This window comes from Euleptes europaea, chromosome 14, assembly GCF_029931775.1.
Source record: "Euleptes europaea isolate rEulEur1 chromosome 14, rEulEur1.hap1, whole genome shotgun sequence".
NCBI classification, from domain to species: domain Eukaryota; kingdom Metazoa; phylum Chordata; class Lepidosauria; order Squamata; family Sphaerodactylidae; genus Euleptes; species Euleptes europaea.
Window position 1 is genome coordinate 31,350,525 of NC_079325.1, and position 27,563 is coordinate 31,378,087.

A 27,563-nucleotide genomic window follows, 5' to 3' on the forward strand; every position below is an offset into this window, starting at 1 on the left:
AGAAATAATAGCTGGGAAAGCGCTGGTAGAATCCAACAAACAACAAATTGGTTAAACAGGCAATGGACAGTTATTACTAGGGCTGCCAACCACCAGGTGGTACCTGGAGATCTCCCACTATTACAGTTGATATCCAGACAAGAAAGATCAGTTCCCCTGGAGAAAATGGCTGCTTTGAAGGGTGGACTCTGTGGCATTACACCCTGCTCAGGTCCCTCCCCCCGAACCTTGCCTTCCCCAGGCTCCACCCCAAAATCTCCAGGTATTTCCCACCCTAGAGCTGGCAACCCATTTCTCTCACAATGAAGAGAAATAAACAGTGGTGTCCCATAAGGATCAGTGTTGGGGCTGGTGCTATTTAATTTGTTCATACATTATCTGGAACTGGGTTGTGAGCAGTATAGTGGCCAAGTTTGCAGATGATGTAATTTTATTAAACCAAGACCAAGGAGGATTTATCAGATTAGGTGAGTGGACCCAAGATTAAACCAAGACTAAGGAGAATTTTTCAGATTGGGTGAGTGGGTAACAATATGGAAAATTAAGTTCAAAGTAGGTAAGTGTAAATTGATGTATGTTGGAATAAGAAATTCTTTTTCTAAGGGGATCTGAATGTGCTAAGACTGAGCTGGAAAGAGACCTTGGGGTCACAGTGGAAAATGAAAGTGTCAACCCAGTGTGCCACAGCAGTGAAAAAGGCAAACCCTATGTTTGAGATTATTCGGAAAATTATTCTAAATAAAGTGGCTAATATTATAATGTCTCTGTATAGATCTATGGTGCAGCCTCATCTGGAATATTGTGTGCAGTTCTGGTCAAAAAGGACATTGCAGAACTCAAGAAAGTACAGAAGAGTCAACCAAGATCAGGGGTCCCCAATATGGTGCCTGTGGGAGCAGTGGTGCCTGCCATGTGTTTTTAGGAAGTGGGTGAAGCCAGGTAGAGTTTTTGCCCAGCAAGACTTCTGATTGACTATTGGAGATTTGATTGGCTATGCAGATTTATTTTTCATGTTGCTTTGGCAGCAGCTGCCACCACAGCACAAGGATCTACACTGCTACTGAAGTTAAGCTGTGGCAGTTATTTTGTGGCTGGCTCTGCCTCCTGTGGCAGCCATTTTGTTGCTGCACCCACCATGCTGTGTCAGAATTCCAAATGTGCCCACCGGCTCAAAAAAGGTCGGGGACCCCTGACCAAGATGATTAAGGGGTTGCAGCACCTTTCCTATGAGGAAAGGCTGAAAACGCGAGGATTTTTCAGATTAGAAAAGAGATGACTAAAGAGAGAACATGATAGAGATTTATTATAAAATTATGCATGGGGTAGACAGTGGACAGAGAGAATTTTTTCTCTCTCTAACATACTAGAACTTGAGTCCATCCAATAAAGTTAATGGGCCGTAAATCCAAGACAAACAAAAGGAAATACTTCTTTACACAACAAGTGATTAAAATGTGGCATTTGCTGCCAGCGGATGTAGTGATGGCCACAGGCATAGACAACTTTAAAAGGGGATTACACAGATTCACGGAGCTTACGTGTATCAGTGGCTACTATCCATGGTGACTAAAGGGAACCTCCATATTCAGAGGCAGTAAACCTCTGAATACTGGTGCCGTGAAGCAACATCAGGAGAAGGTCTTGGCCTGTATGCCCTGTTGTTGGCCTTCCAGAGTAACTGGTTGGCCACTGTGTAAGACTGGATGCTGGACTAGATGGACCTCTGGTCTGATCTAGCGGGGCTCTTCTTATGTTCTTATAACAATGTCTGAGCTTCCCAGGTGGTTACAGAAAGCTGCCGAGTGTAGCATTGCACACCGAGCAAGTGAGAAATAGTCCTTTTTAGGGCAATTCAATTCCAAATAGTGGCAGTTTATTTTCAAGTTGCACAAGAGAATGGAAAGCCCAAGATAACCTAGGATTTTGCCCTTCCCAGTTTAGAAGTGCTATCAAGAAATTCAGTTCAGTTCCCTCCAGGCCACACTTACAGCATTGTTCTTGATTTCCAAGATAAAGTTAACTTCCTATATGGCTGACCAGCCAGACAGGTTTGGAGAATTCCTTGTTTGAGTGCCCTTTAGTGATTCTGTTAATCACTGGGTTACGTCCCCTGATTAAGACAGAACCTCCCCCATTGTTGCTGCTGAATTGTGAGGCAAGGCAGCCATGACATCTCACACCCATTTGCTGCTTGCCATCATCCATGCCCCTTAATCTCCAGCAGCACACCCAAAGTCCTCGTTATTACACAAGGAGAGGTGGCAGAAAATGGACTGGAGAAGCCATGGTTGCCTTCTCTTCCAATTCAGCCACAGTAAAAATAAAAGACAAAATTCTGAGTGAGCTGCCACCTGGCAATGTTATCCTGAAGAGCTGGGGCTCACAATGGAATATGAGGTCCATATTCTTCATAGCAATATGAAGGTTGCAGTCCTAAACACGCTGGGTGTGTGTCAAGTCACAGCCAACTTATGGCAACCCCAGCAAGGGGGTTTCAAGATAAGTGAGAAGCAGAGGTGGTTTGCCATTACCTTCCTCTGCAGAGTCCTCCGTGGTGGTTTCCCTTCCAAGAACTAACCCTACTTAGCTTCCAAGATCTGACAAGATCAGGCTATACCATGCCACCCTTCCTCCCACTAAACACACCAGCTTTAAATTAGACCCCATCCAGTGGGACTTGCTTCCAAGTAAACATCCATAGGATTGGGGCTGTCTCTAACAGTGCCATCTAGGATTGTGCAAAAAAAAAATTCCGTTAAATTTCGGGTTTGGGTTTATTGGGCCTGATATATATATATTAGGGCTAGTAAGCACTTAGTGGGATGTGTGACTATTTTCCCTTTTTACATTATAAACTGCTGTTGAAATTTCCCTGATTTTCAAAAACAATTCATTATGTAGCATAATGAGGGTAGGGGCCAAAGCAGTCATTTAACAAATGTACATCCAGCACCCTTTCAAGTATAAAAAACAAGCTTTGGAGCATCGCCTCTATCTCCTAGACCAGAGAGAGAAACAACTTGGGGAGGGGGGAGGTACGCTTTATCATCCAGCTATTTGGCGAGCTGGTTCATTAGTAATGGTCATACCGTCAGGGAACACTATATTACAGACTTAATGTGATTATATTTGATATTGTCCAGTGGTTTATATTGCCCACTATAATTTTACTTCAGAAAACACCTGTACTTGCACCACATATGTAGCTGATTTCTCCTGTTTAAACTGCCACAATGAAAATGTACTCCAGATGGGAAGCAGAGCAACAGTGTGCCTTGGGTTGCCAGGTCCCTCCTCTCCTCCAGCGGGAGGCTGTTGTCGGAAAGCGTGTGTGTGCGCACGCCAACGCACACGCGTCAGTTCTGGTTTAGAACCGGAAGTGCCATCTCGCAAAGGGCCTTTACCTCTTTGTTTGAGTGGTAAAGTGGCCTTTTACCACTCAAACTAGGAGGTATAAGGCCCCTCGCGAGGCAGAACCGGTTCTAAACCGGAAGTGACGCACGCGGTATGCACACCCACATGCACGTTTGCCCCCGACCCTCAGGTGGTTGGTAGGCACGGGTAAATTGCCGGGGGTTTGCCCGCCACCAGCGGGCACCTGGCAACCCTAAGTGTGCCATGGGATGTTTACTGGTAGTCCACTTTGGTCAGCATGACTGCATGTTTGCTTATGTAGGCCAGAAGTGATATATTGTCATCAGAATTGGCACACAGGCAACACACAACCCTTAGGGAGAATAAAAACCTTCACAGCAGCCTGAGGAAGAGAAGGTAGCACAAAGAAGATAGATCTGGCAAGTCAGCCTACAGAACTGGCCAGCTCGAGAGCCATACATGGCCAGAGACCAAAGCTTCCTGACTGTACTCCCCCTAGAAAAGGAAAAGAACCTTTCCTATGACATTATGCAGGAACCATGCACAAAAGAACCTCTGTGTGCTTTAATATGGGGGACAGTCTTCCTCTCAGGTGTGACCAGCTGTTGGGCAGTACAACCCTTAATTGCAGAAACCAAAGCTACTTGGCAACACATAGAATACCTACTCTGAGGCCTATAATTAGGGATTCCCTTCTTGTGACTGGTTGGGTTTGTTGGGTGTCCACTGGGCATTGGGACCATGCACTGTGAAGCCACCAGAAGCAATATGCTCCACAACTCTGTTGCACATGGACTTGGACACAAGGCAAGTGATATCTGCAGGAGGGGCACTATTTTGTAAATCAAGAGCAATCCACACCCCACACATCTGTGCAAATAACATAATCCAGAAAGTATCTATGCATTGCATACTGTAGCAAATATTGCAGGATTGAAATGCAAGTAGCATAATTCTAGCCTGCACTGCGAATATTCAGTTGGAACTGCATACTGACAAAACAAAAGCAATTTCTTCTGCACTGAAAACTGATTTGATTACTAGGTGGGAAAATTGGAAGTAAAAAAATTAACTCCGCCCCCCAATACTGCTTACCATTTCTACAACATTTGGAGAACCTTTCCACGCACTCTGGGCTTGATCGTAACATAGCAGACATCTCAAATCAAATTCATTTAGACTTACTTATGATTGCAGTAGCCTGATTTTATAATGCATGTTCTCTTTTTCTTTTTTTTTGCACATTTCTCTCAACAGAGGAATGGATTAGCGGATGGCTGTTTTAAGGAAAAGAATGTTAATTTTCACTAGCAACTTAGCAAGAACACCTTGAATATTTAAAGTAAGTATCACTTAAAAATCCTACCATTGGTTAGCATCCCATCAAATGCCATCAGCTAAAATTGGAAATGCGGATCTATTTTGAATCACATTTTCATTAACCAAAGCATCAGATTATTCTGTACTTGAACTTGCTTTTGAATTCAGTGAACTCATTTGAGTGGGGGGTAATGAGGTGGTATGTGTGCTTATTTTGCCATTTATAGTATTAATGATTGATTGTTATAGTAAAAATGTTATGCCGTAAAACAATATTTAAAATGCACTCAGATATTACAGGCTTTGTCTTTATTTTTGCTTGTCATTTAGTTGTCAAAGTCATCCTGTTTTTTAAGCCTCTTTTAAATGGCTTAGTTTTACCATATGGAAGAAGAAGTAGACCATATTGCTGAGCATAAATTAGAATGCAGCTGGATTTATGGATAGATAGAAACAGATGTTTCTCTTCTCAATAGATATAAGCAAAGCAATTGATTAGATAAATGAACATAATTATAGGTTTGTTTTGGAAAGTGTTGTGTTTCTATACTTGATTAATTCCTGCAAACTGTTACCTTTGGCCACATTTATTGAAATAAGCAATAACGGGTTCAGATTTATTCCTTAATCTACATGCACTTACTACAAAGTAAGTGCCATTAATTTAAGTGAAAGCAAATATGCTGAGGACTGCATAACTTGAGAAGAGTTTTATTAAAAGAATGCAAAACCACATCGGTTATTCTTTCTAAAAACTCATCGACATGTATTAAAAGCTTTATATCCCACATCGCCTTCATGTCAGGCAGCTAACAAATAAAAGCAGCAAATCTACACAATAAAACTGTGAACTTACAACAAACAGCCATAAAAACAACAAGAACAACTGGGGCTAACAACAGCCAGAATTTATGACAAAACAACCAATCAAAAGACTCATCCAATACCAGCAGCTTCATGTTGATATGATGGCATTTACTGTGATGCAGTTGGACTTTCCAGTAATTACACTAGGGCACTGGTTCCCAACTGGGGGTCCGTGGACCCCCAGGGGTCCGTGAGAACTAAATTAAGGTCCGCGAAACAAAGTTATAACCCCATAATAAATTAATATTTTCAATTAAAAGTTCTCTATTATAAAAATATATATTCAAATATTATTCTAAGTTTAATGTTTAACTAACAGTTATGATTAAAGTTTATTTTCAAATTCTCTGAATGTTTATTTTGAACCTTGGGGTCCCTGCACCGAACAAAAAAGTCCTAGTGGTCTCTGGTCAAAAAAAGGTTGGGAACCACTGCACTAGGATGTTTTACATCATCATAGCACATCTGCAGTTTTTAATGGAAGAAATCTGTACTATATAAATCAACTCCAAACTTTTTGTAAGTCATTCATGCAAATTCAGATTCCTTATATAGAGTTCTATTAGGAGAGGGGAATGGGTATATATAGTTGTTATCCATTTGTTGAGCAGGATCCAGGTGATGAAAGTTGGTTGTGGTGAACTGTGAAATCCCTGGTTCAAATCTCAACTCAAGCTTGAACACAACAGATGGCCTTAGACAAGCCACCAGCTCTTTGGCAATTGGTCTCTATGGCACTGAAGTCCTTCCCCTCTCTAAACCCTGCCATCCTCAAACTCTGCCCCAAAAACCTCCCGCTGGTGGCAAAGAGGGACCTGGCAACCCTAGAGATGTGGCTGTTGCCAATCTAGGAGACAATGGGGACAAAGAAAAAAGCCACTGCACAAAGTACTTTCTGCTGCATTTAGGAGCTTCATGTTGACAGTCATGTTGGATTAAAAAAAACAACAACCCTGAGTCACTGTGATTATTCTGTCAGAAGCTGGTTGCCTTCATGATGACGGGCCTTCATGATGAGGCTGCCGTGACCTTGTGGACCAAGCAACGGCAGAGGAAAATTCAATGAAGCCAGCAGCAATAAAATGCGCACAGTTAATTGATTCAAGACTCCTGGGTTAAATGACAGGAAGCAGAGAGTAGGAGCAAATGGACGGTTCTCAGAACAGAAGTAAACTTTGGAGTCTGCCAGGGATCTGCTTTTGGACCAGTGATATTTAATTTGTTTATAAATAATCTGGAGCTGGGGATGAACAGTGGAGACAAGATTGTGGATGACACCCAGTTATTTTGGGTGGTGAAAAGCAAAGTGGATTGTCAGTAGCTACAAAACAATCTCTTCAAACTTGGGTGAGTGAGCAACAAATGAGAAGGTCTGAGCAGGCAATTACAATCTTGTGGAGGGGGTCATCCATGGAACATTGATTCAGTGTGTGTCAGCAGTGAAAAAAGCAAAGTCTATGGTATGCTTTATTACAAAAACAGAATGTATTCTATTGCCCTTGTAAAAACCTGTGGTGCAACTGCATTTGGAATACGGTGTACAGTTCTGGTCACTGGAAAAGGTGCTGAAAAGAAAAGTACAACCAAGATGATCAGGGAACTGGAACACCTTCCCTACGAGGGAAGGTTAAGGAAATTGTGGCTTTTCAGTTTATAAGAAAGGATGACTAAGGGAGGACATGACAGGCATTTATAACATTTTATTTTTAGACCAAAGTACAAGGTGCTTCGTAGGCCTACAAAGGCTGAAAAAAGTATACACAAATTATAAAATCTCAATAAAACGAAGCGGCATAATTGGATAAAATTGTTCCTTACACTATTCCATAGAGTTTGAAATAAATGTCCTTGCCATACACTGAAATCTTTAATGTCTCTGAACCTCGCTTATGATGGAACGTCACAAACATGATGCCGATTGCAGTTTCAGGGCCATAGGTGTAAGGTAGGGTTGTCAATCTCTAAGTGGGGCCAGAGATCTCCAGAATACAGAGATAACTTCTCCCAGAGAAAACGGCTGCTTTGGAGAGTGAGCTTTATACCTTACTGGCAACCCCACCCTCTCCAGACTCCACCACCAAATCCTCAGGAATTTCCCAGCCCAGAGCTGACAACCCTAGTGTATAGGGCCCTGATTTTAGTGGTAGGGTTGTCAGGTCCCTCTTCATCCCTTGAGAGATCTTATCTGGCGTGCAAGCCAGCTGAGGCTGCCACACACTCACCCATTCTCAATCTGGGCTGGAGTGTCCGCTGTGGGCTTGCCAGTCAAGGCAGCCACCTCCCCCCAAATCTGGGCTGGCAACAGGGTTGCCAGGTCCCTCCATCACTGGCAGGAGATTTTTGGGGCGGAGCCTGAGGAGGGCGGGGTTTGGGGAGGGGAGGGACTTCAATGCCATAGAGTCCAATTGCCAAAGCGGCTATTTTCTCCAGGTGAACTTATCTCTTTCGGCTGGAGACCAGTTGTAATAGCAGGAGATCTCCAGCTACTACCTGGCGGTTGGCAACCCTAGCTGGCAAAGGCATGGCCCAGCCCGACCAAGTGACATTTATGTCATATCAGGCCCTCATAACAAATGAGTTCGACACCCCTGCTCTAACCACTATACCACAGCAGATCAAAGAAATGAAATAGAACCTCTAGAAGGAAAGAGAAATTACTTTTTAATTGTTTCTTAACGTGGAACAAAGAGGAGGCAGCCAAATGTCTAAAGGTACCTTGCCAGGGAGAAGGCATGGAGACCAGAAACAGCAGAAGGGACTGGAAAGTTGGTTTAAAAAAAAATTATTTATTGAGGAGATGAGACAGCAACAAAATGAAGTAGGAAGGGAAAAACTGAAGCGTCCCCAAGATCAGACAGTTTCAATTTTAAGGACCTGAACTCGGGACCATATACCTGCAAAGTGTGTTCTCGGTTTCTGACATATGGAAAAGTGCAAGAGAGAGCTTTATAGCTACCTGAGGGTAAAATTCCTTATTTTATTGTATTTCCCCTGTTGTTCTTTTCCCCAAGTTTTCCTTGCTCTCAGTCGTGGCCAGTTTCATGTGGGCCAAACAAAGTATTTAAGACATAGGCTACCTTTGGAGCCAAAGGGTTTCTCAGCCAGGTTGAATTAAAGTAACACAACCTGATGTGGCATGGACTGCCAAATCCAATTAAGCAACGTAACAGAGCTGACACCTCTTGGTGTGTCTTGTGGAGGAGCCATCAGGTGCTGAGAGTCAACAGTGCCAACGACTTTACAAACAAGCAAGGCAGGCAATCAGAGCTTCTTCAGCTTTGAAGTCCACTCCTTCTAAGTGTTGATTATATTTTCCAACCCTTCCAAATGTATGTTTCATGAGATCCTATGAACAGCTCTGTGTGTCTGCAGCCCACTGCTGTAAATGCAGATCTGTGGTCCAGGAGAAAGGAATAAAAAATAATATTTTGGTAGGAGTCCCATCCCTAATCATCCTTATCCTTGTATCCAGCTTAAGTTCCACACACTGAAGCTAAAGATTGCTTAAAACAGCAGTTACAGATTGCTCCTGACTTTAATCCCATCGTGCCAGGCATCTTGCATGCATGTGTGTACACACACACACACCAGTTTGAGAACCTAGAGTGAAAATAGTAGGCTTTGGGTAAAGAATCTTGAATCTGCATGTCAGCAATCACACCAGAGCCCCTCTTACTATAGGAAGGAACACAGAGGCACAGGTGATGTTAGGTAGACAGAAGCCAGTTTACCAGACATGGCAGGCTGTGTCCTCTCCACAATTCCCTCTATGTCTGCAGGAAAGTCAGGTTGGCTTTGAGTTTCATATAGGTTTTAAAACATGCTATAGAAGCCTAGACTCTGCTACGATGTACATGATGCCACTCTCCAAAGGCAGAGTACAACTGCTCCTTTAAGTGTTCCAGAACAGTTGTTATGTTGTGCCAAGTCCCCAAACAACAGGGATAACCATCAACCCCCTCTCCTGTTTTATGTGCTTCTGGTAGGGTTGCCAACCTCTAGGTAGTAGCAGGAGATCTCCTGCTATTACAACTGATCTCCAGCCGATAGAGATCAGTTCCCCTGGAGAAAATGGCTGCTTTGGCAATTGGACTCTACGGCATGGAAGTCCCTCCCCTCCCCAAACACCGTCCTCCTCAGGCTCTGTGCCCAAAACCTCCCACTGGTGGCGAAGGGGGACCTGGCAACCCTAGCTTCTGGATACATCTAACTGTGCCTATGTGATGGAAAGAACATGCTGTCTGATCCATCAAGGCAATTCCTGTGTTCTTACCAAATCACAGCATGATTATAACCCCCTCAAAACTACAACTCCTACTTTGTCTTGTTGGAAAGAAAATATCCTGGCCTATCTAAAAGTGTACAGCTCCCCACACCGTTGAATATTTAGTGCTAAGATGGATGCCTATTTCCCTGCAACTCCCATTTTCGTTCTGACTCTGGCATCTCAGAGAGAACAACAAGAAGCAAGTGGGGCTCAGTGGCAGAGTATCTGTGGGGCTGTGGTTCAGTGGCAGAGCGTTTGCCTACAAAAGGTCCCAAGTTCAATCCTTACCATTTCCAACTTAAAGGATCAGGTAGAAGGTGATGTGAAAGACCTTTTCGTGAAAACCTAAAAAGCGACAGAGTAGGCAACACTGAGTCAGTATAGAGCAGTTTCGTGTGTTCAAGTAGAAAAGCCTTGTCTAATTTTTTTAGAGGCTGTATGTTGCAATCTTCTTCCTGCAGCCAATGCTAAGTCTTCTCCTGCTAATTGACAGAAATTGGAACTGTGGGTAATGTCAGCACAGGGCTATATATTTTTTTAAAAACACCCAGATCCTGCATTTGTCTCTTTCATTAATCTTGTTAGTTCATCAAGTACCTTTCCTCAAACAACCACAAAAGCTCCAGAAAACATTATTAATTTGATGCCCTCAGAAGGACCACAGGAAAAGAGAGAGAGTACAGTCTGGTGGTCTGAAATGAAACAAGAAGAGACAAGGATGGAGTGCCAAGTCATCTTTTCCTTTCCTCGGTGTCCTTATTTTATGCAGAGCAAAATCCATGCTGGCTTTAAAAATAGCTGCCAGGCTCTCAGCCCTTGATGGCAAATAGAGATAGATATGACTAATCACCAAATATAAAACACAGGAGTTCATCCATTCAGTCTTTTGTAAAGTGTGCCAGAAATGTACTCTTTATATTAGATTTCGAGTCTTTTGCTTCCCCAGAGCTGGGTCTAGAAATTTGGCTGTCCCTGCCCAGTGGCAGCACCACACAATGTGGGAAGAGCCCGTCAGTATCCCACGTGATATTACATGGGATCTGAACCTCTTGGATTACTCCACTGTGCCCCTGAAAAATGACCCCAAGAGTATTTATTTTATTTAAAATATTAGTTAGAAGGCAGCTTACAGCATTAATAAAGGCTGCCTTGCTGGATCAACTGGCTGAGTAGACACGAGCCTCCTGACCAGCCCCATGGCCAAGGGTCCAGTATCTTCTCAAGGCAACCTGACTGGAGAGAACAGGAAGGTGCCCTATGCAGAGAACTGTGTAGTCTGATGAGGAGGCAAAAGAGTGCTGTAGCATCTGAAGACTGACAGCAAGACCAAAAGCCCTCGGAGCAGCAGTAGCAGCACCATCACCATAGACAGCCAGGCAAGCTGCAGGAAAGACCCTGTTAGACACTTTCACAAGGCCTCAGAGAGACGATAAAAGACTATCACCTATGTCATTCCAGCTTTAAATTGCCTAAGTTTGAGTTTGTATATACAGGTAGCCTGAGGCAGGAGAGTGACTCATAGAATTCTGTGAAGACAACAATTTGTTCATTGCGAACACATGCTTCAGGCAACCAAACAGACGAATGTATACGTGGACATCACCGGATAATCAATACAGAAATCAAGTGGATTACATTATTGGAAGCAGAAGATGGAGAAGCTCTATTCTCTCTGCTAAAACAAGGCCAGGAGCCGATTGTGGTACAGACCATGAATTGTTAATTTGGGAAATTAGAATAAAGCTGAAGAAAAACACCAAAACGTTCATAGTGCAAATATATAATCTAAGCAACATTCCTGAAGAGTTTAAAGACCATATGTGAAGGGTAAAAGGTGATTAGAAGTCTGTGGATGTGCACTGAAATGGTATTTCTCGTCTACTGGTAATTCCCCATTGGCTATGAGCAGTGGAAACCAGTGGACTGGAGGCACTACTACCTTCACTCCCTCCTCATTTCATTAACAGACTCACGTCCCATAATTTCTTCCCTCAACTGGGGTTGGCAGGAGAAACTGGGGTTACAACTGTAAGGAAATTGGTAAATGAATCTGACACCCAAGGTCTCCCTTGTCCAAAAGGTCCAGGAAAAATTAGAGGCCCTCAGTGTCTCACCCTCCTTCTCCTGCCCTGCCTTTACTCCTCCTCCGAAGCATGTGCCTTAACCCAAGGACACCAGCCTCCAGCTGTTCTCCATGCCTTTCTTATATTACTCTCCAGCACTCATGCTGCAAGGGATTGGAAGCCTATCTGCATATCTCCTGCTCATACCAGGAGAAAACTCTGTTTTGCCTCTTGCAGGCTGGTGACCTTTAGGAAACAGAAGATATTCTTACTACTCCAAAACCAACGTTTCTGGTCTTAACCTCCCCCAAAGGTTAATACCCTTAAGCATCACCCAACAGTGACACTACGAATGTCCAGGTTGAGTCATCTCTCAGAGCTCTGCTTCTCACATTGGCCACTTCTGAGTCAGGAGGCAACAAAGAAGGTTCCCTGTAGGAAGGTTTTGCTTGCTGCAGGTAAAACTGGCCTAGCCCAGTAATGGCCTGGGGCCCCCAATGTTGACATGGGAAGAGAGCAACTGTGGTATAACGTTTAGAGTGTCTGACTACTTTCTGGGAGACCCAGGTTTGGCTCCCCAGTCTGCCATGAAAGCTCGCTGGGTGAACTTGGGCCAGTCTCACACATTCAACCTAACCTACCTCACAGGGTAGCAATGGGAATAAAATGGAGAAGAGAACGATGTAAACCAGCGTGGTGCAGTGGTTAAGAGCGGTGGTTTGGAGCGGTGGAGTCTGATCTGGAGAACTGGGTTTGATTCCCCACTCCTCCACATGAGCGGCGGAGGCTAATCTGGTGAACAGGGTTGGTTTCCCCACTCCTACACACGAAGCCAGCTGGGTAACCTTGGGCCAGTCACACACTCTCAGCCCCACCTACCTCACAGGATGTCTGTTGTGGGGAGGGGGAGGGAAGGTGATTGTAAGCCGGTTTGAGTCTCCCTTAAGTGGTAGAGAAAGTCGGCATATAAAAACCAACTCTTCTTCTTCATCGGATCCCCATTGGGGAGAAAGACAGAGTTTAAATGAAGTAAATAAATGAAGCTGGCAGTTGGGTTGCCTGCTATTTATACTGGCTGCTTCTGTGCCTTAAAAGCAGGGTAACCTACAGCAATATATCTGATGAAGCCTTTTCCATTTCTCAGCTTCTTACCAGGGGAAACTTTGCTTGTTAGATGCATGTGTATGTTAGGGTGCTGCGAAAGACATAGGAGCAAGACCAGTAAAAAAACTGACAGTCCTATACACACATCCATTGCCATGCTTCCTTTCAGCATCCAGAAATCAATGTGAATAGGTACATTTGTAGGGTGGGGTCCTGAGGTCTCCCTGCTTGCATAGTCTGGTAGGTACGGTACATGGAGGTTAAGGCAGCACTTCCCTCCTGGACAGTATTTATATATTAAATGTTTAAAACATTATTAAATAAAGCCCTTAGATTGCCCATCTCCAATTTTTCACCTTCGAATATAATTTCCTCCCAAGCAATTCTTCTCATGAAGTGGAAGTTGTACAGCCTGGCTTAAAATGCTGATGGGACCCTGACTCAGCAGTTTGGATCAGCTGCTTGCTTGCCCTTGCCAGCTCCACTCCCAGAAGTGCTTTTTACTCAATGACTTGTAGTCATCACGCCAATAAAGCAAAAGCGTCTGGGAACTGGCACTGAGATCAGATACGGGAAAAAAGCAAGATGCCTGAATGGGGAAAATAGGTCAACGTGATGCAGCAACTTGCATCACGTTTCTCCTTCCTAATCATACGCTGAGGCAGCAGAAATACTGCACCTATTTAATCGATCCGGTGAGGTGGAGACTGCAAGGACAGCTGTGTTAGGGCGGGTTGATGATTCTCCACCCATCTAAGCGTCCCCTAACTCAGTGCTTCCCAACCAGTAGGTTGCAGGCCAGCCCTCCATAATGGCAGCTCCTGCCCTTTGCATCCTTCTCTTTCTTTTCTCCTCGCCAACTTCCCACACTCTCATCTCCACCTTCCTCTTTGTGACAAGGGGGCGGGGGAGCCTGTATGGCATCTAGTAACTTCATGGTAGTAGTAGCTGAAAGAAAGGGGTAGGGGAAGGTTGGAGATAGGGTTGCCAGGTCCTTTTTTTCCTCCGGCGGGAGGTTTTTGGGGTGGAGCCTGAGCAGGGCTGGGTTTGGGGAAGGACTTCAATGCCATAGAGTCCAGTGGCCAAAGCAGCCATTTTCTCCAGGTGGACTGATCTCTATCAGCTGGAGATCAGTTGTAATAGCAGGAGTTCTCCAGCTAGTACCTGGAGGTTGGCAACCCTAGTTGGAGAGTAGGTGGGAGCTGTTCAGCATGCCATGGAAAAACCAGAGGACAGAAAGAGGCGTGTGTGCATGGACACTGTCTTGGTGTGGCCCCTTCAGCTGCCCAACATCTTGCCCAGCCCCCCTGCAGTGCCTCTCTGCCTTCCATCTGCTGCGGGAGATGTACTCAGTATGAGCTTAGGCTAGCGAGAGATGCTAAACACAACAAAAAAGGGTTCTTTTCCTACGTTCAGGGTAAGAATAAGAACAAGGACATGATAAGTCCATTGCAGGGACCAGAAAGTGAAATTGTAACAGGAGATGAAGAGAGGGCAGAACTGCTCTACTCGTACTTCTCCTCAGTTTGCTCTTGCGAGGGATACAGTGCTCAGCATGGCAAAAAACAGAATGCATGATGAGGGAAGGAAGCTGCAGCCTAGGATTGGCATAGGGCTGTTTTTTTGCCATATTCTGGGCGTGGAGTAGTGGTCACTGGGGGTGTGGGGGGGAGGTATGAATTTCCTGCATTGTGCAGGGGTTGGACTAGACCTGGTGCAGGGGTTGGACCTGGTGGTCCCTTCCAACTCTATGATTCTATGCTTTGACTGCACCAAGCCCCTTGCCACCAACCTCTTCACCACCATCTGCCATCTTCACTTATCTCCTCAAACCAATGCACCCCCCTCAATGCACTCCAGTTCTGGCCCAGTTGTCAGAGGAGGAGGAGGATATGAACTCCCATTTACTTGGGGTTCATAGTGAGGGCAGCTGCACCCTTTGTATGATGTTTGTTTTTCTCAAAAACATCTGGTTGGGCACTATAGAAAATGAAATGTTGGAATAGATGGGTTCCAAGATAATTAATTTGCCCTGGGCCCCAAAAATCCTAGGGCCAGTCCTGGATGAGTCACCGTGATTTGTGAGTCACCATACCATAAAGGCTGGGAGCCACTGTTCTAACGAACAGGCCCAGATGGTTGGTTCTTGTAGGTTATCCAGGCTGTGTGACCGTGGTCTTGGTATTTTCTTTCCTGACGTTTCGCCAGCAGCTGTGGCAGGCATCTTCAGAGGAGTAACACTGAAGGCCCAGATGGCTCAGGAAGTTACCAGACGTCACACAGAATATAGCTTCTTCTCAAGCTTGCAGCAATTTAAGGTATTCAGACAGAACCTACAGATTAGGTTGGATACAGATTAGGATGGATGCTTGGAGCATCCTAACCAGCAGTGGTTACTGATCTGCATGGATTTGACAAGGGCTAGGCAACTGTTGGCCGGGGGGGGGGGGGGGGGGCAAACCTAGCCCCTAAAAGCATAGCCCTTCATCCCAAAGACCTTCCCTTCTCATCATGCACTGCTGTTCTCTCCCATATGAACTGAGACATTTTATTCATTCGTGTTTAGGAGCCCAGTTGAAAGTCCTGGTTATACCTTTAAATGTCTTTCACAGCTGAAGGCCCTCATACTTATTTGACTACTGTGACTAAGGGGAACCTCTTAATCCCAGTGCCAGGAGGCAACATCAGGGGAAAGCCTCAGCCTCTATATGCCCTGTTGTTGGACTACCGGAGGAACTGGTTGGCCCGTGTGAGACAGGATGCTGGACTAGCTGGTCCACTGGTCTGACCCAGCAGACCTCTTATGTTCTTCTGAACCACATTTGTAGGTACACACCTATGCACCAGTTATGATTTTCAGATAGCCTTCTCCTTATGATGCCCTCTTTTAGGGCTGTCCATACAGCAACAGCTAGGCCACATCTTTTTACCATGATGAGTCTAGTCCTTTGGGATGGCCTATATTACAATAGATGCATAGGGAGTCTGCATTCACTACATTTAGGATTGTGTGTTTTATTCCAGAGATTTTTAGGTGGAGGGAAAACACCGATTTTGACAGATTTGGCTACACTTCGAATTCTGTTTTGGTTTTTTTTATTCTGTGCATTTTTAACCTTATTAATGGACTGCTAGACTTTGTGTCCTTCCAATCTAGTATTGCATTGTTAGCCACCTTGAATCTGAGGAGATTGGGATATAAATGTTTCAAATAAATAAAACTCCCTCTCACCAGCCTGGTTGTTCTGTGTTATACCTGGAGACACCAATGGACATTTGTTTAGAAAACGTATTCTCCCCCTTTTCCATGCCTTCTCCAGACAGCTCACAACAAGAATACAAAATCAGCCAAGACAGCCAACTAAGTCAATAAAAAACAATAATGCCAATAAAATGTCAATAAAACAAGCCAAGCCAATAAAATGAATAAAAACATGCCAATAAAAACAAGCCAAGGCAAAAACATTTCCCGTAAGTTATCTGCTGGCACAGCCTACTGAATGGGACTGCATTATCCATATTTTTAGGGGCAGGGTAGCCAGAAAAGCCAGTGTGGGAATGCTTGCATTCCTCCTCCTCTAATAATCAAGGTATGTTATCTGAAAACACTTGGGAGTATCTCACACCCATGCTGATGATTGCAGTTTGGATCGGATCTTGTTCTGAACCAGTTTCTTCTTGTAAAACCTGCCCCCCTTTCATTGTGCATGTAAATCAACCTGATGGACATGCATTATAGTGCATCCGATGAAGCAAGTTCTGACTAGGGTGCCACTGGGGAAGTTTTATTCTGTAGTAGAGGGCTTTTGTTACTGAGAGTGTAAGTATACTGGGACAAAATCAGCACTTCACATCATAGTCTCGGGCTGCACAATTTTTTGGCAGAACTATAGCCTTAAAAATGCTGATTTGGGAGGAGGGAGGCTAACATAGCAAGTAGCTTCTGGTAATACTTTAATGGAAGTACAAGCACAAACATGTGATCTGTTTTGCTGCACAATCACAAGACAACGATTCAGCTTTTTGAGTTTCCCTTTTGTAAATGGGAAGTTTTTGCACTGCTAGGAACCAGGGCAGTACTGGAGCCAGGCTCTGAGAATTCTGACATTACCATGAAGCCAAGCAGAGAAGGCTGAACGGAAGGACTGCCATCTCCCTCCCTCCTTACTCTGCTTATGCATGTGTCTCCCTCAACCAAGCGTAGATAAAGGAGAAGGAAACAGATATATAGAAAGGGGACGGGCTCCAGCCTGTGATTCCCTCCAGACATAATCATACATCTGACAGAATCAGGGACTTCGGCATTCTCAGCAATAGGTATGACTGATTTTCATATAAGTGCAACTTATTGCCAGGTTCTACCCGTGGACAGGAGATGTAACTTCCTTCTTGCCCCTCCCTCTAACTAGAAGTTGGATTGTCCCAAGTTATAGCAATATCAGTAGCACATTCAGCTTCAGCAGCAGAGGCCTCCATATGAAAGCAATTGTTGCATTTGTTGGGACTTCTAGGGCTGCCCATCCCCAAAGGTTCAGGGCACTGACACTTAAATATCTTAAAGCAGCCCAGGATCACCTCCTGCTCCCAAATAGAAATTTGAACCATGATGGATATGGCCTGCAAGGATTCCAGCATCTCTCTCAGATTAATCAAAAGCCAGACTTGGAGATAAACAACCCAGGTCTTTGGCATACATTGTGCTGAAGTTAAGGTTTCATGAAGGTTCTTGAAGTAGAAGAAAATCCAATGGAACTTCTGGAGATCAGGGTCAAGGTCTTCTTCACTCCCTGTCCCTGCTCCATGGTCCTAATCCCTTTCTCCCCTGCCACTCCTCAGCAGGGACACTGCATGTACTGTGATGAGACCTCTTTGGACTAAGAAATTAAGTGAACACCAGGTCAAACGAAACGTGGTCTTTATTTGTATTAAATACATATTCTGTAACTGCAGGCTAGAACGTCTCATCGCACACTTATGCCCTCTTCCACTCTATAAACTGAAAATCTAGTTAAGTGATCCAGAGATAAACACGCAAGTTAAAATATGCCAAGAATAACTTGTATGTAGATAGAGAGGATTTTCCAGGCATCTAGTTCAGGAACATTGCATAGCATTTAGGCAGTGGCCACAGCAGAGGCAAAGCAGGGTCCCACCTATGTACACTGACGTCCACTGACAAAGAGCTGAACAACCTTTGATGTGGCACTTTCTACTCAGTCTCTCCACAATCTCACTCTGGGAAGGATGAGGCTCAGTAAGACCTGCTAATGACCCCAGCCTGTTCGACGTGGAACTGTGGTGCATTTTGCATCAACCAGATGGTTAAATGGTGACAGCAAAGGATTTGCTGGCCATGGATCTCATATCTGTGCTATTATTTATGACAGCAGAGACTGGGAGTGATTTCTTTCTTGGCCTGTGTATGAGAGACAGGGAACAGACAGGACGCATGCCTATGGGGCAAAGGGTTTGATTTTATGCTTCTACACACAAATCTGATGTTATGTATTGCTTGCTTTTGATTTACTTTGTAATCTTCCCTGAGCCAGTTTCCAGGAGGGGATAAACAAACAACCCTTTTGTCCTCTACTGGTCCCAATCATGCACCAAGTGTTAGCTTGCAGCCTGGCCACAGTGGCTGGATCCCGTCCAATCAATTTGTCTGAACAAATATTACTGAGATGTAATCATTAGACAGGGGATACACACTTGTTCCAGAGTGTGCAAGTGTCCTGCTCTTTCAAAGAATCAACTAATAAAAAAATACCTACAGATTTAATATCTGAATTTCTTTTTCTCACTCATGCATGTGCCCCCATCCCATGGGGCAACAAACACAGCTGCATTTTACTAACCATCAAGAACTTCCCCTCGGAAAGAGGAAATGTTTCTCAGAAACCTGTTCACATGATTACTTTGCATGATGCTGCAACATTCTCAACTAATCTTCTGGTTACAAAGAGAAATAAAGAGAAATACTGGAGAAAACCTATGCCAATGGTTTACAATACTTTCAAATTTGCGTTGTGCAATAACCAGCCAACTTGGCTAAATTACATGTTCAGGCTTTTTTGCTCCTTGGACCCAATTAGCAGTCAAGTTGCCATAGCACAGAACTTCTAAAGAAACGTTCTCATTGTGCAGAATCTTCTTAGTCATCAAAATCTGGGATGTCTTCATAGGAATAACCCCTGTAGCCTTTGGAAGCGAAATATGCAATGCGCAAATGATAGAAGCCCGGAAGGAAAACCAGGATCCCAATAATCAAGACAGGGATAGCTCGGTCTGTTCCCTGGAAAACAAAAGAATAAGGCCTAGTTCACATAGGCACATGCTTTTCTCAGTCTTACTAACTTGGCAGCTGAATGTCTGAACTGACAAAATTTGATGTTTTAAGTGGAGAATTGGTAATGTTCTCTGTGCAGGTATATCTACAAGGGACCATTCACACATGCAAGTCACCACTGGCTGGTGCAGCCATCTGCTGAAGAAACTACATGTGTGGACAAAGTTTTGATTGTTCAACACCACAACTGTATGTGGGCTGCATTAAAAAGCATAGAACCTCTTAAGAAAGATCAGCACCTGCAGATTCATCTCAATCAGGCGTTTAATTACAGGAATTAAAGTATTTGGATGCAAAATGAGCTGCCAACAAGTAATGAATATGCTTGTGCAAACTATCCCTAAGGATCTCAGGTGGTCATCAAGTCCAACTTTCAGAGATGGAATCGCACACATTGGCCTGCTTCCCATAGCCTCCCACATAATCTCAGCTACAAAGCAGGTGTGCAGAAGGTACATTGCACAAGATGGCTACATAAAAGAAGCCTCAGGTGTTTCCAGCAAGAGATTAATGCAATTCTTCCATACTACTTCAATCAAACGTGACCGGGGGTGTGTGCTATGTGCCATATATGGCAACTCATTTATGACTATAAATTATTTGATTCAGTACCCTCATAAAGAAATTTACTGGATACAAATCCACATCACACAATACACTGATTTCCTCAAAAGGAGAAGGGGGAGAGAATGCCAACATCAGCCAATTAGGGTTTTATTCTTTTTTGTTTCCATTTTAGGTAAGTAGAAGGAACCTTAAATGGCCAAAGCTGAGCACGCACATCCTTCCTTCCTTTTTTTGGGAAAATGGAGGTGCCACTTCATCATGTTGGAGAGACTGGCAGGCTCAGTTTTGGGCATATGACACACACTTGGGAACTCACTTGGACTTTGTGTCTCCCCCCTTGCCTGTTTAAAATAGCCAAAGTTGCCACAGAGAGCACAGGACACATTGCGCAAGCAAGCCTGCCCCTGTCAGACCCTTGGAGGGGAGAGCTCTTGGGAGCCTCTTTGGAGGAATTGCGGATCAAATAAACAGAACTTCCCGGAGGCCACAGCGGTCAACGCTGAAATGCGCTGTCAAACCTGAAGTGCTTAAACCAAAGGGAACTCCAGCTTCTGCACCCAAAGTGAATTATCTGCTGCATTTCCCACAAGTGTGCTTCTGTTTCGATACTTTGGACCAGGACCTGTTGTGCACACGTGCTTATGCACACATGCTTTGCGAGAGATCTGGGACCGAGTCACCACTCACGACGGATCTGAGCAACTTACTCCCTTGCTGATGTATCCTGCGAGTAGGAGGGCTCCAATGATAATGAGAAGGGTGCCAATCAAGAAAAGCACAGTAGCCAGCGCAATAGCCTTGTAGGGGATTTTTGGAGGGCTCTTCTTGAACTAAAGGGGAAGAAAAGGCAGCATTAAAAGCCTCCACTGAATGTTTTCAGCCCTTATGATATCAACACAGCCGCTGAGGTCCGGAATCAGTTTCCAGGAACACTGATGGCTACTAGCCTTAAGGGGTGTTTAAAGACAGGTCTATCCTATAGCTATTTGTCATATTAGGTGAAATGAAAACACACACCCCAGGAGAAGAGTCAGTATATCTTGCCCGTAAAATGGAGTAGAGTACAATAGTCATGTATTTAGACGAGGGATTTATCACCTTGGATCAGAGATGTGCTGTATTGTTGTAATGGTGATATCTGATAACTTTAATATGGCTGGAACTATGTCAACTGTTGCTGGTCTTTGACCATAAATAAACTTGATTTGATTTGATTACCTCTTTGATTTTGAGATGCTGAGGACAAACCCTTGGGAGTTTTTACCGCCGTCATACCCTTATTGTGAGTTTCCAGAAGAATCACTCTGGCTAGAGTACAGGACTAGGTGGACATTGCCCCTCTTGTGTAAGAACTGCCCTTTTGGATCAAACCAGCCTCCCATAGAAGTGTGCTTTAATTGGAAGGAAGCAGCTTAGAGTGGGAGCAGGCAGAAAAGATTCCCTGAACACAGAAGTTGGAATCTCACACCTCTAGATAAATATAGAATCACTCTTCGGGGCTAATGAAGTGAGATGGAGTAATCAAGAGAAAAAGTGGCTTTCTGGTCTCAGTTAAGCTGCTCAGATCTACTCTCTGCTGAGCACACCGAGGATGTTTGTGGGTCAGATCACAACTGACAATTCCCTCTGGTGGAGTAAAAAAAAAAAATTCAAAAGAGCAACAAGGAGGTCATCTCTTTCAGTGGCAGCAACTGTCGTTGTTCTTTAGTCAGCTTGACTTGTGGAGTGACGGAGGAGCTGTTTTGCATGCAGAAAGTCCCAGGTTAACTGCTGGCATCTCTAATATGTAGAGAACCTCAGGTAGCAGGGGTCTCTAGACGAGAGACCCTACGGAGCTACTGCCAGTTGGAAGTGACAATACTGGACTAGGCTCAGCATAAATCAGCGTCATACGTTCATCCAATCCAGACCCTACAAAAGGGAAGAGCTGCTACCTCATGGTTGCTGGACCATCCGTGTGGCCGCTCTGCCTCCTAGTGGGCGTCCTATGCTGCATCTTCAAACACACACACTGCGTAGAAGACACGACATCCTGAGTATGGGGTTTATAGAATCATAGAACAGAATCACAGAGTTGGAAAGGACCACCAGGATCATCTAGTCCAACTCACTGCATACTGCAGGAAATTCACAACTACCCCACACACACCCCCAGTGACCCCTACTCCATGCCCAGAAGATGGCCAAGATGCCCTTCCTGTCATGATCTGCCTAAGGTCACAGAATCAGTATTGCTGACAGATGGCCATTTAGCCTCTGCTTAAAAACCTTTAGGGAAGGAGAGCTTACCACCTCCCAAGGAAGTCTGTTCCACTGCGGAACTGCTCTGTTAGAAAATTCTTCCTAATGTCTAGACGGAAACTCTTTTGATTTAATTTCAACCCGTTAGTTCTGGTCCAATCTTCTGGGGCAACAGAAAACAACTCGGCACCATCCTCTCTATATGACAGCCCTTCAAGTACTTGAAGTTGGTTATCATATACCCTCTCATTTGGGAGAAAATGAAATATTCTGGCAGAGCTGTCCAACTTGCCCTTTCCCAAAACTGCACCCAACTTCTACTTCTACCCTTGAAGGTGGTGCTTTTTGCTTCCTTTTAATCCCCAGACTGAAAGTCCTGCCCACGCAGACCGACTTTCCATCTTCACCTGCTTCTGCAATAAATACGGGAACACGACAGATGCATTTTCAGGGGACTTCAAATGGGGCCTTTTCTGCTGTAGCCACTTCATCATCACTCCAATGAAACATGTGGAGGGTTTGGGAGAGAGACAGGGCACTCTCCCATTCACTCTACACTTTGGGAAAAGCTAAAATCCAGAAGAAGCATCCCCTGCCGTTCAGACGCAACTCCCACCACTCCATCCCCCTGCCTTGAACCACAGCACAACAGAGAGCTTTGGGGAGGAGGACCTGTATGCTGTTGGAGTCCTGCTCGCCAGAGGGACAGCGCCCTCGCCCCTGGTGAACAGGCCTGTGGATACTCTGAAGTATTATACGAAAGCTGTTTTTGATAGGTTTTGAATATTTTAAATCTTTACTACTACTCAATTGGATTATTAGTATAGGATGTTTTAATAGCCTCATTAGAGGGATGTTAAAACTAATCAGACTAATATACTATCTCGAGTTAACATCTTTAACAACTGAGACAGAAGCAGCGCAGTAACAAAGACACATGATTTGCAAAAATGTTAATTCCACCAAGGATATCCGAGGTCTGCACAGCAGACCACCACCTGTTTTCTATTCACCCTGGTCTCACTAACATATACTAATATTTCCTCTACCATCCAAATCTTTGGGGAAGGAGGCAAGAGGGGACCAAGCCAGAAATGGAGCATGTTCTTATTCCCTAACCAAAAGATTCCAGAACATATCTTTCACAGGCAGACCTTCTAACACCCTCCCCCTCCCAAAAGCAAGGAGAAGATCATTATGACACATATTCCAATTATCTCTTGCACGCATGGCAGTGTTCACCTGGTTGTGGGTGATGACAAATCTTCCATTAATACTAGTGTTACATATTAAAGTCCCGACTCCAATTTAAAGATAATCCCCTAAAGAACCGCCACTGGTGAAGAAACAAAGCAGTATCAAAACCCTGAGATTTAATCTGCGAATCAGTAGGTAAGGGAGCCCATATTGGTTCTGCTGTTTTGATAAACAAAAGTAGACTTGTCCAAACTTAACACATTTTAATATTGTAGCTGTTTTTATACTGACTTTTTTTCAGATTCAAAAGTAGGACAGCTGGTAGGAAGAAGAGCAAAGCAGTTAGTGGAATATTTACTCTCACCAATCCCTAATTTTAAGGCGGCAGCAACCCAAAGAGCAAAAGACACTGGAGAATAAGGGATATATATAACAATAATGGCTTATTTTTTAGCTTCCTTTTATTTATTTACTGCATTTATTCCACACTTTTTTCTCCAACTAAGTCCTAAAGTGGCTTACAATATTCTCTCCTTTTTCATTTTGACCTCACAACAACCCAGTGAGGTAGCTTAGGTGAAAGTTTTTGAGTGGCCCAAAGTCAAGCTTCAGTGGCAGAGTGGGGATTCAAACCTGATCTCCCAGATCCTAGACTGACACTCTAACCACTACACCATGCTGGCTCTTATTGTAAGATGCCTAACATTTATGGGGGAATCAGTAGGCTAGAAAGTACCAAGAATAGAAGTAAGTATAGACACACTAGCAGAGCATTTATCTGGGACAATGGAAGTCCTTACTCTCGGGTAGCAAACCGTCTTGTTGCACAGCTCCCCTTTGTTCTAATGGGGCCACTGGAGAATTTCCCCAGTGGAGTGTGCCCTTGAGTGACAGCGGTACAATAAAGTCAAATTAAACAAAAGGTTCTACTGTCTCAGTATGAATCAAAAGGCAAAATGGTTTGCCTGAAATAGGACACACTCAAGAAACAAACTTGGTAGCTTGACATATTTTATAGGGCCAACCTTAGGCAGTATGAGGATAACCCATTTATTTATTTTCTTCATTTATACCCCCACCTTTCTCCCCAATGAAGACCCAAAGCAGCTTACATTGTTCTGCTTTCCTACATTTTATCCTCACAACAACCTTATGAGCTAGATTAGGCTTAGTGTGTATGACTGGCCCAAGGTCACCCAGCAAGCTTCCGTGACAGAGTAGTGATCCGAACCTGGGTCTCCCAGATCCTAGTCTGACACCCTACACACTACAGAAGATGAATTAACTGGGGAAGGATACTCATCAAATTCAGATCTGCAGACACATCCAAAGGGTGAATCAGTGACTGAGAAAGAGTTGATAGCACATTTTAAAAAGAAGGGCCTCTGAAAGACTTCTCTTTGATCACATAAAGAATGCTTTATAAAAAGTAAAAGGCGCCATCCATAGTTAACACATGCACGTTCATCACTTGAACTCCCCAGAAAAGGATAAAATATGGCTGAATGCATGAACCAGCTCCACCGAACAGCACTGCATTGTGAAGTAACGTCATCAGAGGACATCCCTGATGGCCTAATTGCACAGGCAAGCCATCAAGTGATGAAGAGTCAATGTGATATAGCATTAAGCTTGTCATGCTAGGGGACAGGGGAAAGCCTGGGTTCAAATCCCTACGCAGCCAAAGAAGCTCAACCTTTCTCAGCCTCACATACCTCACTAGGTTGTAGCTAGAATAAAAGAGAAGAGGGGAGAACCATGTCAGGTAGAATAACAAGAGAATTAAGGACAGGATCAGAAATGTAAGAGATAAATCACTCATGCATAAATCCTCCCTAGCTGGGCCAAGTTCACAGTTCCACCAAAGTAGCATAATAAAGTAGTCATCCAGAAGCTAGAAGCCGCAGGAATCCCTTTGTTGTGGGCATAGGGGTTCTTAACCTAGGGCAGTGTGCCTCTTGACTGAGTAAACAAGCCCTAACTGTATAAACGCCTTTGCATTACCCTGAAGTCTTCATCAGACAGTTCTAGCAAACAGCCATGCATATCTGCCCGAAGCTAAAGGAAGCCCTGCAAGAAGCCAGGAATGCAAGGGAGGATGGAGATGCAGGACACAGATGTCAGTGCTTCCCTAAGACAAAGAGGATGTTAAGAACATAAGAAGACAAGAGAAGCCATGCTGGATCAGATCAAAGCCCATCAAGTCCAGCAGTCTGTTCACACAGTGGCCAACCAGGTACCTCTTGGAAGCCCACAAACAAGACAATTGCAGCCCAGCTTCCCTCTCTACCTGCAGGTCAATGTAGCCTTCGTCAGTACTGGCGAGCTTGGAATATTTCACCTTGCTACTAGGGATTGATGCAGCAAGATTTGTTCGGGACGGCATCTTTAGCAAGAAGAAGGGTCAGCAGCAGGTGGAACCTGGAACAAAGATACAACACCTCTCTTTAGGATGGGAGCCAAAGGCCAAGCATAAGCAACTTTTTCAAACAGAAGAGGAGCCAGATTAGTCAAGCACAAAGACCCTGTTAGTAATCCAGAATGTGTCACTTGAGTAGGCTTGCAGCCACATAAGCAGGTGTCTGCCCCAAAGAGGTCACATTGTAAGTCATATATAAGTCACACAAGGGAAACAAAGGAAGTGTCAGGTCTTATTCTTACTGATATGACAAACCTATTTCTAGGCTACTGCATTTGCAGGCAGAAGCTCCCAACGTGGAAAATTCTTACATTTAAACAAACAACAACAACAACAAAAACCCTGTACACAGAAAAGAAACAAGTGTTTTAGCCTAGTTATCTCTTTGATGACCTCCTGGTTTTTCATGCATAGTTGTTTTGGAGAGCAGTTGTTTACATGAGCCCCCTCAAGTACAGTCTGAAGGTTAGAAAACAGTCTACTAGCTCAGAGAGAACTAGGCTCCAAATGACAGAAGTTACTTTCTATTAACAATCCATATTAGGGTTGGCAAGCTGATCACTAATTCGCCAGTCAAAAAATAGTGGAAGGGGGCTATCTGGACCTCACTCCCTGGATCGGTAAATATACTTCCCCTGGGAACCTCTAATCCTTGTGTCCACCCCCTCATACCTTTGCTTTCCTAGTTCTGTGTGTATTTGGATTTGTTTGTTTTCCTGTGAATGTGTATATAAATTTGATTTTTTTAAAATAAAACCCTTAAAACTTCTGCTTTATTGGGAACCTTTTCCACTGATGCGCTCATCCGCTTAAAATTTGGTTCAACGATCCCCACGCCAACCTCTCACAAAGCTCTACCAGTCTCCCAGCTAATTTCCCCCAATAAAAGGAGACCCCTCTATTTGACGTAACAGATTCAGTATTTGAAAGTAATTGAAAGTATAATATGCTAATGTTGATGTTCCAGGATAAAAGCCAAAGAGAAGAATACCTAACACTGCTAACATTTTTAGTTAAAGAATTAAAAGTGAATTATTAGTAGATAATTTCATTGTTTCCCAACAACCGTTCACTGATTTGCTTCAAGAATTAACATGTGTTTGTCCTGTTGTTGTTTTAATAAAATTGAGACTTTGAAAATACTTGACCAGCATTTGAATGGCTGATTGACCCATTCCTTTTTAACCAGTCAGAAGGCCAACCCAGATCTCTATCACTCCCTCTCTGACAGAGCAGCTGAAAAATCTCTTGCTCAAAATCTACATCCTTCCCAAATCCCATCCAGGGTCAGACATACTCAAGGCAAATGAACATTTAACCTTTATTTTTAGTGGGAGTTCTTTCCAAAGAATGTGAAATACCCAGTGACAAGGGGTCCCAATCCAGAGGACCTTTAGGATGGTAATCAAAACACGCTCTGGAGGTCAGGCTGCCTTGAACCCCAGGTAGGGCTGCCACCAGTTCCTCGTAACGCATCCTAAGCTGTGAGACCAAGGAACCAAGTTTCCCGTCTTATCCAGGTGTTAACCCTGAAAGTCAGTCCTACAAGGTGCACTTGCCTGCTGAGTTCTAGCCAATACAGTAGCTGTGCCAAATCTGGCCAAGATCAAAGCCCAAATCCAAGCAAACACCACACAAATAAAGGTTATAAGATTTATTAAACTAGCGCTCTAAAATACAATTTAAAAAGGTGTGCAAGACAGAATAAGAAAACAAGAAAACTTAGCTAACTAAAGTTCCTAAACATGCTTGGCAGACTTCTGTGCCTCCAGACCAGATATTACCTTAGCATTCTAT

At 44.0% G+C, this 27,563-nt stretch overlaps 1 protein-coding gene across 1 annotated transcript; it reads right to left on the minus strand.

The window, feature by feature from the left end:
* Nucleotides 1–19,119: 19,119 nt before the first annotated feature.
* Nucleotides 19,120–25,774, minus strand: TMEM230 (transmembrane protein 230). The gene is made up of 3 exons (XM_056860740.1): nucleotides 25,638–25,774; nucleotides 20,617–20,739; nucleotides 19,120–19,288 (listed from the first exon to the last, which is right to left on the minus strand). The coding sequence occupies exons 1-3, from the start codon at nucleotides 25,731–25,733 to the stop codon at nucleotides 19,148–19,150; spliced, it is 360 nt and encodes a 119-aa protein (XP_056716718.1). The 5' UTR covers nucleotides 25,734–25,774; the 3' UTR covers nucleotides 19,120–19,147.
* Between the last annotated feature and the right edge of the window lie 1,789 nt (nucleotides 25,775–27,563).